At 27.3% G+C, this 12,800-nt stretch overlaps 1 protein-coding gene across 1 annotated transcript; it reads right to left on the reverse strand.

The window, feature by feature from the left end:
• Positions 1-1,573: 1,573 nt before the first annotated feature.
• LOC125875046 (protein LIGHT-DEPENDENT SHORT HYPOCOTYLS 5) lies at positions 1,574-3,056 on the reverse strand. Its single transcript, XM_049556112.1, has 2 exons — positions 2,810-3,056; positions 1,574-2,467 (listed from the first exon to the last, which is right to left on the reverse strand). The coding sequence occupies exon 2, from the start codon at positions 2,412-2,414 to the stop codon at positions 1,737-1,739; it is 678 nt and encodes a 225-aa protein (XP_049412069.1). The 5' UTR covers positions 2,415-2,467; positions 2,810-3,056; the 3' UTR covers positions 1,574-1,736.
• Between the last annotated feature and the right edge of the window lie 9,744 nt (positions 3,057-12,800).

Below are 12,800 nucleotides of genomic sequence, written 5' to 3' on the forward strand. Positions count from 1 at the left end.
GACAAGGTATAGCTGCGAGCATAAAAGAAATTTCCAAGAAATGAGGGATAGTTTTATTTCAGCAGTAAATAAAAGAGAAAAATCAGTAAATAAGTAAGTTATTGTTAGAAAAATGAAAGTCAGCTGGAAAAGGGGAAATAGAAAAATGATATAAAGTGATCATTGGATTACATCAATCAGATTTGGATACATAAAATAATAAGGCATAATAATTCTAATAATTATAATATATATCGGAAATAAATAATCAAGAATATTATTGCGTACGTAGCCTTGCACAGGAGGAGGAGGAAACTTTTGTTTGTTTGTATAATTGAATGTTATTTTTTAAACAAAGATATGATAATTAAAAGCCAATGAATAGATTTCAACAATAAAATAATTAATGGATTTGAACAATAATTACTTCAATAATAAAATTAAAATAATGAATAGAATGGAAGCAATAAGCATCATCAGTTGGCTGAGGGTCCTTTTCGCACTAAAGAAGGTAGTGCCCTCTCCTGTTTTTTTTTTTTAATTAAAAAAAAGTATACAATATATTATATTGTACTTTTATTATTATTATATAGTAGCTAATTATTCAAGGATGCCCTTATATTGTTCTTTTATAATTGCAGTTGATATCACCCCCAATAAAACCTTTTTTACGTCTCATTCTTACCGAAGAAGACCTCAAGAACAGAAATTTTATTTTTAAATCTGGTTTTTATATTATATATTATTTCTTTTTTGACTCGAGGTAATACCAGATTATATCTTAATGTTGGAATCGAAATAACAATTAAAATTTGAAATAAAACCCTAAATAAGTGTGTATATAACTTAAATTCGTTCAAATAATGACAGAAATTCTTCACATTTTTTAAACTAGTACAAATAATGCTAAAACTTGCAACAACAGTAACAATGTAACATACATACGGATACTATGTAATAGCTGAATTGTGACTATAGGTCTATAAAAAAATATATATACTTTCAAATTACTCGAAAGATAATTATATAAAATTTTAGAATAACTATTTATTATCTCATTGTTAACTTGAAAAAAATGGAGTACATACTACTTATCATAAGTTACTACATTCACTGATAAATGTAAAAAAAAAATATTTAATTCAACTATCAATAATCAATATACACATAAAAGTTAAAAAAAAAAAAACCAGATAGGGTAACAAAATCTGGGGTAAAAGAAGGAGGCACCTGAAACTGCAAAACGTCTGACGTTATATTTGTATGCTGCAGTTTAAAGACACACACACGTGAGGATATACAGTATATTTTTTTTCCATTTTCAATCAAGGTAAAATAGGGGACCATATATATATCAGATCAATTTTGAACTACTCACTTCACTCATTCTTACTGGTAAAATTGGTAAAACGTGCTTAATGTTGTCTAAATGCAACATTAATTCAATCTCAGATGCAATACTTTTCGGATGATCATGGTGTTCAGATTGACTTTCGTGAACCAAGACTAATTTCACGAGATATCTATCACCTCCCATCAACAATATCATATCAAAAGTTACCGGACAGAAAGGAAGAATACCATTACCAATATATAGAGAGAAATATTCTTACCATCATGAATGATAATTCAACTGTCACTAAATATATTTTAGAAAAACAAATGTGATCAGAATTAAATTTGAATTCGGATCACATAAGATTTAGATAATTCACAATTACTAACTAAACTTAAAATTGAAAATGAATAGTATTGTACTATACTGTTGTATTAGGAGCAGTAGGTGGCTGCTGACCAATAAGACCGTCTCCGCCACTGCCACCACCACTACCTCCTGCTTCTGCCGCGATAGCACTGCCAGCTGTTGCAACCGAACTCGATGTACTCGGCCGTTTACGTTTCTTCTTTTCATAAGGAATTCCTCTTGCTTTTGCTTGACTTTCTCTAACTTCCCTTAAATAAATTCTAACAGCTTTAGCACCAAATGGATTTGATTCAGGTTTTCCCCCATTTTCTTCATAAGCAGCTCTTAGCCTTCCAATTAGTGCATCAAGGCTACCCCAAGCCTGTTTCAACGGACAGGCACAAGGTGCTGGTGGATTCGGGTGCCCGAAATACGGGCACCCGGTCACGTGCACTTTTGTTTTCCCAAATTGATCAAGGTACTTAAGGAACTCGATCACGTGAGCTCCGCTGCAACGGGCTAGGGTTAACGGCGGTTTGTGGTTCCTTAAGTACTGTAAGAAAGTATTCCAATCTCGACGTTTCTGTGACTCGTATCGACTTGGTGGTGCTGCAGACACCGTTGTTGACTGTCCCCCCTCCGTCGCAGCGCTTGCTGATGATGTACCTGTACCTTCTCCTCCTCCTACTACTACTCCTTCGCTACCGACAATGTTTGGGTCGGGTTGTTCAACTCTAGATGTTGAATCCATAAAATGCTAGAATTTATGAGAGTAAAATATTATTGATAATTCCAATTTCCAACCTGTAATCGCGACGATCCAATTACTAACTCCACTGACTAGTGCTTTTTAAAACCCCAAATTGCAAGGATGGAACTTTTACATCCTCGTCTGACAGTTAGCTAAGACAAAAGCTGTTACAAAAATCGCCTTGCAACGATGCTTCATCTATTTTAATAGTTCTAGCTAGTACTGAATACTAGATAGACAGACTGGTCATCAATGATTGCATAAGATATTTCTTTTGCTTGTCTAACTCAAACCCAGATAGTCACAATCACTCAAAATTGTTATATATGAGGAAGTGGAACACATTCAAATTCAAACTCAAATTAAATCAAGTAAAAGCGAAAAGAAAACCTTACTCAACAAGGCGAAAAGCGATTTCAATTTACCCTCTTTGTTTCTACAGTTTGAAGCAAATCTTCCAGAAAACAATATAGTGAAATAATGGATAGAGCTCGATTACTTCGGAATTTTTAGAGAAAAGAAGAAGTAGGAGTATTTCAAAGTTAGATAGATGATGATGCGACTTAAGCAATACACTGAATGTGCGAGAGTTAGAAGTGATGGTGAGACTGTTTTTTTGATGAAATTGAGAGAAATTTAAGAGAGAGAAAAACTATACAGTATATAGTAATTAGAAGAAGAAAGAGTGAAGAAAAAAAGAAAATAGAGAGTAATTGAGAGGGTGGTGGGGCCTAGCGGAGTGAAGTGGGGCAGAGGGGGTTTACTAATCACACCACCGGCGGCCCCGCCACTCTCAATATGCATTTGCACTGTTTCATTATCTTGTCTTCTATTAGTGTTATCAAATGTATTATGCACCCACTCACTTTGACTTACGGTACGTACCCTTCTTTCAAACCACATGATTTTACCATCTCTGATTTACTACTTTTTTTCGTTTTACTCCCTCAATTTAAAAAAGAGTGACGCTCTTTATTTTTTAGTCTGCTTAAAAAAGAATAATATATTTCTCTTTTTGGTTACATTTTAATTTTAATTTTTCAAATGACATGTTTAAAACTATAAAATTAAAGGACAATTTAATACAATTGACATAACTTTAATTTAGGATCACAAGATTCAATTTTATTTTATTTTTTAAAACTTCGTGTCAAGTCAAACTAGACCATTATTTTTTAAACGGAGGGAATACTTTTTTTAGAAATTAAACTTCAAAAATATGTTTAACTATAAAATTTTGAAATTTAACTTGAAATTGAATTTCAGAATTTTAACTCTAAATTACTCATAAAAAGTTAGAAACAATACCAATTTGTATTCATGGCCAACTACAATTTTCAATTTCAAATATCATTTTTCATTTTCAAAACAAATATTCCATTTATTTAAAAAATAATGATCTACTTTTTTTTTATCTATTTAAAAAAGAATGACACAATTTTTTTTTGCAACACTTTAGTTCTTGCTTTCTATGTGGCATGTTTAAGACCACAGTATCAAAGGACATGTTGATACATTTGACATAATTTTAATTTAGGACAACAAAATGAATTTTTTTTTCTTCAACTCCACGTCAAGTCAAACTAGGTCATTTTTTTAAAATAGAGGGGATATTTTTTTTTTCACACACTTAATTTGACTAGGCACAAATTTAAAAAAAGTAAGATTATTTTTAATATTTTTATCTTAAATAATATAAATATGTATAATATACTAAATAGGGACACATGACGCAATCTTATCTGTCGATAAATATCGAATTGGTAGATAAGATTATGACACGTGTATGTCCCTTAGTATAAAGGGTATATATGCTCCAGTTTTTGGACGGCAGGGATACCAATGTGCCAAAAGTATGACGGAGGGTATTTGCATACCATTTACGATAATTCGAAGATATATTTATCTTTTTTCCCAAAAAATAAATAAGATAGACAAAATTGGACCGGAGAGAGGGTACAACAAAGGAAAGAATAATTTTCACACGAAAGTAAGTATTATTAATACAACTTGTGATTTGTTAACAATTTTATTGATACAATTCGACGACTCACGCAATGTTTGTTTTTTTGGAACAAAACGTCTTTCATAATTATATTAATCATGCATAGTTTACGCTGACAATCTACACCCCGCCTCCCCCCGAACCCATCACACACACATAACATAGTACTATTTTATTTTATTTTAAAACTATTGAAACTTATGGGCAATATATTAATTAATAATATATGTGTAGTAATACATTTATTTATTAAGAATAGAATAAGAAATTTAAAGTTAATCATTTTAAATTATAGAAGTATAGATATGTATCATCATTATTCCTTATTCTTCCAAGTAGAAACAAATAAGAAAAATATATCACATAAAATGATATAAGAAAATATGTATAGTAGAGTAGCATTTTTATTCTGAACCAACTTCTAAAGGAACAAATAAAATATAGTAACAGATAGATCTACAATTTTAATTTTATAATTTTATAATTATTTATTAAGTTAACTAATTTAAATTTGCATCATATAAAATTCATTAAAAAGCACTCTCGATCAGGATTTATTTTATTCTTGAGACTCGAAATCTAAATCAGTTACAATACTAGAACGGTTGATGTTGCAGACAATTTGATTCTATGAAATCACACTGAACGACTTGTGAAAAATAATCTCTAGCATTGTAAAGCGACGTATTAGAATATATAGATCTTGTGAAAAGTTGTTACTACAGATACATAGTGGACAGATATAAACTAAAGTCAAAAGGTCCCAAGTTATACTTTTGATAATAAAACGTTAAGGATTCGAAGAGGAGATTATAAGGTGAAAAAGCAAACGCTCATTAATAAAATAAAAATTCAGATAAATGAACGTTCAAATTGTCAACTAAACTGAGTTATTAACTTCAGAAATCCATGGTTTAATTTGTAATTGAATGGTGCAAATATTCATTAATTATTTAACTATCCAATTCAGAACTTCACATCACTAAAAGTATAAAGTACGAATATATACACACACTATTTATTTATACTGATAGATACTATAAACTTAACAGGCTCTATTAGTTGCACGGTTAATGCATTTTCACTTATGCGTAAAACTGATAAATTATCACTACCTTTTACTAATATATTTTAATTTGCTGTGCTTTACGAATTCTATTGCCTCTGTCAGTGGAGGAGCCAAGATTTTTAATAAGGAGGTATAAAATCTGAGAAGTAAACACATGAATTAGTGGAAGAGAGTTCGACATTTATTATACATACCTAAAAAATAATTTTAACATTATATAAATAGTAATATTTTCCGCCGAGGGGATTCGGATGAACCCCCCTAAGTATATGTTGCCTCCGCCCCTGGCCTCTGTCAACGTACAACTTTTGCCGTCTTAATTTATGTGATTTTATATGATTTGACACAATTTAAGAAAGAAAAAAAATACTTTTGAAATTATAGTTCAAAATAAAAATTTTGATATTTATATAGTTATAATTATAAAATCATCTAATTAAGAGTAAAGAGAAATTTTAAAATTAAATTCTTTGTAATTATATAAAAAGTTACATTTTTTGTGGGACGAACAAAAAAAGTCAAATGATCCATTGGAACGAAGGGTGTAATTACTACTCCATCCATCTCAAAATAAATATTATCTTAGAAAAACTCACGTTCATTAAGAAATTGAGAAATTTTAGTAGCTCAGTTGGTTGACTATCTAAACTCCTACATTGTTGGTGAAGGTTCGATTCCTCACATTGTAATCCCCCTCCCCTACCCCCAATTTTTAAGCCCACCAATTTTAAAAAAAAAACGTTTATTAAGAAATCAATAAATATAATATGTAGCTTAGTAAATGGTCCTTGTTTTTATTCTTTTATTTGTGTTGCACTTGTATAGTTCTTGTATAATACACATTATTGTCATTGTCATTTTATTTGTATTGCACTTGTATAAATCTTTTCATGGTAATTAGTTACTACTGTAATCATTTTATGAGCATTATATAAAATTACATCATTGTCCATCACACTAAATTATTAAAGAAATCATATATTTTTTAATATTTATATTTTCTTATTGGTTAAATCGAAAATTAGATTATAAGGATAAAAATTGATAAACCAAAAAAAAAAGAGATATCTTATTAATTCAGTAATTGATTTACCATATTTAAAAATAAAAATCTAATAAATAAAATTAATAATATATAAAATCGAACCAAACGACCATGAAAGTATAAAACAAATGTGAATAATTAATTTTCTCCTTTTCTCTTTTTAATTAATTGTCACTTGTGTGTGGTGCACATAGAATTGGTTAATGGTAAAATGGCATCTTGAATTGGTCAAGGAAGTGTGGGGCCACTGTACGAACTTTACTTTTGCAGTGGGATTCCAAATGTCAGAAATGCCAACCAAATTATGGAAAGTGCCATAATTTTAGCTCTATGTACCAAGTTATTTCCTATCGTGGCCTATATGATTTTTGGAAATCCTTTTGGCCATAAAAATTTGATCATAATTTTACCAGAATGAAGAAAAGACATTTTCATATTATAAATTAGTTTATTTTTAGATAGTTTTATCCTTTAACTTAAATATTAAATATATTTTTTAATTATGTTTTCAATACATTAAAAATAATTAGTAAGATTAATTATTGATGATTTCATAGTTAAACATGGAAAAGGAATCAAAAAATTCACCAAAGAAAACATAAGTCTCACACATTCTTCTCACTTGAAATTTTCAAGATCTAAAAAAATAAAAAATAATATATATATATATATATTACAGCAGTAGTAAAAAAATAAAAATAATATATCTCTTTTTCAATTTCAAATTTTTCCCCGTTTTACTTTTTTTTTTTTGTGTATTTATTTTCCATTTCTTATTTCTTAATGATAAGAAATTTTTTGAAAAGTATAAAAGGGAGTAAAGTGTAGATTATCTATTTAAATTTATAATTTCTAATCGTGAAAAGATAATTTATATCTAAATTTAAATATTAAAACTTTATATCAACAACACTCAAAAATAAAATCTGAAATTGATCGAGTTGGCTAAACAATTATAATTATTTATTTAAAGGAGTTATTGTTACGCATTGATTTTCTAGAAAAAAATTAATGATAAAAATATATTTTATCCAATTATACTCAGAATGTATGTGAACAAAATATGAAGATAACTCAAATTACCATCATGTTTCCTCTTATGTGATTGTCTTCATATCTTCGATTGCATATGAATCACATCATACATACTCATTAGAATTAGTTTTTATTTATTATTTTAGTACTAGAGACATATACAATTTTTTTTATGGTGCTTCATTGAAAAATTATAATAACACGGAAAGGATATAGAAAGTTCTTTATGATTTCAAAATAAACTTTTATAAAAAAAAATTGAAAAAAAAACATCTTCATAGTTCTCCGATGATAATGACAACACAAATTTGTCAAGCATAAACTAGATTAAAGTTTCATCACATATATATTTTTCTTTATTAGTATTATTTGTTGTTTTATAAAAAAATATTTGTTATTAAATGATATGCTAAAATATTGAGTATACATAGTTGTAGTCACAATGTTATTATTTATTTATTTTCTCTCAAATTAATATTTGTTTCAAACTGATTAAGAATTTTTAAAATTAAGTAATTTTATTGCATTTATTATATAAATAAATTTAAATTACCTATTTAAATAATTATTTAAATTACATTTTAAATAATTTTTTTATATATAATGTAAAATGGTTCAGTAATAACAATCAAAACTTAAAATACTTTAGAATTGGTAGACATCAACACATTAAAGAAATACTAAAAATCATATGGTTCATAAGTGTAGATCTTATTTAACAATAACCCAAGATAGTTACACATTGATGTTGTAATATTGCATATTTGTTAATTATTATGTTTTGAAAAATTAAACTACATATATAAATTTTATGTTTGGTTATTATGTTTTAAAAAATTAAACTACGTATTTACAACTACATATTTAAAAATTAAACTACATATTTAAATAAATTAAACTACATATTAATAATTTTTTTTATGTATTTCTATTATGTGCCGATGTCAATCAATTCTTAAGTATTTTGAGTTTTGATTATCGTTATTGAAATATTAAAATTCTACATTAAATGAAAATAATTTTAAAAAAATATATATCCTAGTTATGTTATACTTTATTTATATACATTAAACATATTGTAATTTATTATATACATAAAATACATCTATTTTAAAGTGTTATAATTGATAAGTAGGTATTGAGTGATCTTTTATTCATTTGTTTTGAAATATCCACTTAATTATTATTATTGGAATAACTGAATTTTTTATTCATGGTTAAAATTAGTGAAATAATTTCACCATTTTCTATATGTTAATTCTTGTGTGGAATGATTATAATATTAAAAATTAATGTATTATTTATGGCATAGTTATATATGTCTTATCATCAATTATTTTTAGAAATATCTAAATTTCAAATAATTTTTTTCTCTTGAAAAACATCCATTATATAGACTAATCTATTTAGTTGATTATATTTAAAGATTTTTTTTAATTAAACTTTGTTAATCTACGCTTAATTACTATATTTTACTAATTTTGTATTACAAAATAATTAAGTATAATCTTAAGTAGATAAGATAGTCATGTAGTTATTATTAATGAGAAATTTAATTGTCTCTTTTCAATAAAGAGGTTTATTTTAAGCGAAAAAATAATTTTTCAAAGGTATGCGTTGGCACCTTATGATCATAATTGAGTTCAGGGGAGGGGTAGAGGAAGGAATGTATGTTATGTATATATAGAACATAATTTGGTATATAATGAAAAAAATATTAATGTATAAAAACAAAATTACATAACTATTTTTTTAACTAAAGCGTACAATTTTTTTATTAACTAAACAATATTTATTTTTAAAAATAAATCGGATAAACTATACACACACAAAAAAATATACACAAAAACATTTTTTTTCATTTTCCTTGGCAACCAAATAGTCTGTGTTTTAGTAGTTCAAGGAGTTTGAGAAATATAAAAAAGTTAGTTTTGTTTGGAGGGAAAAGTATTGAGGAAATAAATGCAAAAATTAAAACCAGGATATTCTAGTCTTTTTATATTTCTGGCCAAATTATGGCCAAATATTTCTGATCATTTAGTATTACCCATGATTTTTACCAAGAAAATTTATTATCCAATGCAACATCAGTATATAATGTATAAAATAATTTTATTATTAATTTATGAAAATATATTAATTTTTTTTATGAACGCTCGCCTTAAATAAAACATATCCAAATAATATTTTAAAAAATATCGTAGTGAATAAGCTATGTCAAAAATAATACAATAAATAAAGTAAAAAAATAATATGTAATAATAAAATCAAAGAGTAAGATAGTAGGAGAGTAGTACTAATAATAGTGGTAACGGAAATTACTTGACAACACTCAAGCACCTATTAACCTTCTATCATAATTAAATCTTGATCTCCATATCCTTCTATTTAGGGTCATGTCTTTGGTAAGCTCCGGTCTAATAATCTAATCTCTAATTATTATTTTTGACCTACCTGTATTTTTCCTTAGACCGATCATAAACAACCTCTCACACCTAATCACTAGGATATTTGTGCATTCTCTTCACATACCTAAACCATCTCAACTTCATCTTTCTCATTTTGTTCACTATGAAAGTCATTCCCATCTCATCTCAAACATTTCATTCTTAATATCTTTCTTCTAATATTACCACGCATTCATCACTATTATATACGGAAATATATATATATTAAACAATCTCTCTATGTATAGTGTGTTCTAAAGGTGAAAGGTGTACAACGCTTCGACCCTCGAGCTTCGCCACTAATGTACAATATAAATACTATATATATACTTCTTTTAAATAACTTGCTAAGTTAGTTGCAATTTCATGTTAAAATCCTTTTATTCTTAATAAAAGATTTCAGGTTTAATTCCTCAAAATGAAAAAGATCTTCCTAGTGACACTTCAATGAATTTAGTCGTCTCCCAATTTAAATACTGAACACCGAAAGTTTTTTTTATTATTATTAAAAAAAATACACTAAAAAACAAAGGATGGGTTGGGTAGGGCTTGACGGTGGGAGTTAATGCCAAAATGTGGAAAATGAGCCATCTCGTGTGACTCCATTTAATTGCATCTCTCTCTCTTTGTTTTCCCCCTTTGGTCCATTCATTCGAAACTCACACGAAATTTGTCCTCTTTATTTTTCAAAATTTAAGAAAATGACGTGACAAAATTGTGCAACATTTCAAACGATAAAACTAGAAACTTATACTATTCCCCCGTATACTTTTAATTATCATAATTTTCTTTTTTAGAGTCAAACTATAAGAACTTTGACCAACATTTTACGATGTATTTTTTCATTGTATTGATATGCAAGAAATTGCAATTTATAGTACTTTTCGTATAGTTTTTGAATATCTAAATTTTTTATTTAAAATATCAAATTAATGTTATCTAATTTAGCTTTGAAAATTAGTCAAATTGACTTTCGAAAAGTATATCATGACAACTAAAAGTGAACGGAGAGAGTACTAATTGATGATCAAGAGCATCAACTTTCTTTTGTGAAGAAATATTTGTACAGATAAGAGTTGTTTCAAGAAGGAAAAAAAAGAGAGGACATTACTCTCTTCATCGGTCTGTTCCAAATTAGTTGTCATATTTTGCTTTTCAAGATTTAATTGGCTAACAACGTGAAATTGAATTAGATCAATACAATAAGTTATAATTTTTCTTATGTCAACAAGATGGAAAAAATATATTTTAAAATATTAATTAAAATTGACATAATTTAACTCTTACAAAGCAAAACGTAACAACTAATTTGAAACAAAGAGGATACATGCTCAAAGACAAGTTATCAATCAATGCTTATTACGATAACTTACATGTAGTTATTGTATAAGTGACTTAATTGGTGTGATTATGTAACTTAACCTTTTCAAACCTTTTGGAAGAAGGTTTTGCTATCAAAAATTTTCAAAATCCACATCGTAGGATTCAAGTTGGAAGAGATAAATTGACCAAGTATGATTGTATATCTCTTATTGGAATATACTATTATACCTAATAAATATTTATTTATACTATTGTTATATAAAACTTAATTTCTAAACGATGAGGGAGATACACAAGATAAGCTCCTTGGGTTTATATGAAGTCAAAATAATAGTGTGACTTCATCGTACAGCATCTTGGAAAATTTCCCTCCTATAAAAACTATCTTTGTATATTTTATTTTGCCTAAAAGAAAAGGTATCCGATGCTTCATCCCATTTATATAAATTCTCAGACATTAACTTTACAATGTGTACAAAAAAGTCAATTAATTCCAAAACCCCACAATTTCCTTAAATTAATAATTTTAGAAAAGATTTAATTGATTTTAATTTCAGATCATTTATGCCTTCACACTAAAGGGATTCCTTTTATCATCATCTTCTCAAGCAATCAAAAGATAGCTTTTTAAAATGAAAATTCTCATAGGGTATATCCTATAAACAGCCAATTCTAAGATGGATGAACCTTATTATTAAATAAATAAAAAATTACCGTTCGTAAGAAAAAAATAAGATGTATGATAGAGTACAATCATTTGAAGTCATTATTGGTTTTTTTTTTTTATATATAAAAAAAATAGGTACTATTTTCAAGGAAAATAATGAATAATTTCAAGAATGACATTAGAGAAAATTGATGATGATGATCATAATAATTGAAGATTGCATTAGGGGATTTCTTCTAATTAAATTATAGTTAGTGATAACGAAAGATATAATTTTCCAGTATATTACATCACGACTAGGGACCTACTGTTCATGATATTAAAATATTGTCTAGTAGCGGTTTGAAAGTTTTGTTTTCTGAAATTTATTGCTTTTTACATTTAAGAGAATTAGCATCCAAAATAATGTTAATTTAAGAGAATTTGCATAGGCAGAAGGTTAAGTGATTTAAGTGAAACTCGTGCTATTAATATCTGAATCTAAAACTTTTAAACTACTAAATGATTCGTGTACACGAGAAGAGAAGATGCATACATGCCACATCAAAGAGGTGTGAGTCTGTGAGATGTCAGCTATGGTGGATCTAGTAGAGATAAGTCAAGAAAATATTGGAGAGAGGTGATTAGATGAGATATAACTTTAAATACGAGGGTACGAAGGTTGAAGATTAAAGTTATAAATAAGAGTGTTTCCTAATTCTCCTTATGATTAGGATTATTATATGATTACTCTCCTACTACTTTATTCTTCAATTTTTTTTATTACTTGTTGCTTCCTTTATTTTGATTGTCATA

The sequence above is a fragment of the Solanum stenotomum genome, chromosome 8 (assembly GCF_019186545.1).
Source record: "Solanum stenotomum isolate F172 chromosome 8, ASM1918654v1, whole genome shotgun sequence".
Classification (NCBI taxonomy): Eukaryota; Viridiplantae; Streptophyta; class Magnoliopsida; order Solanales; family Solanaceae; genus Solanum; species Solanum stenotomum.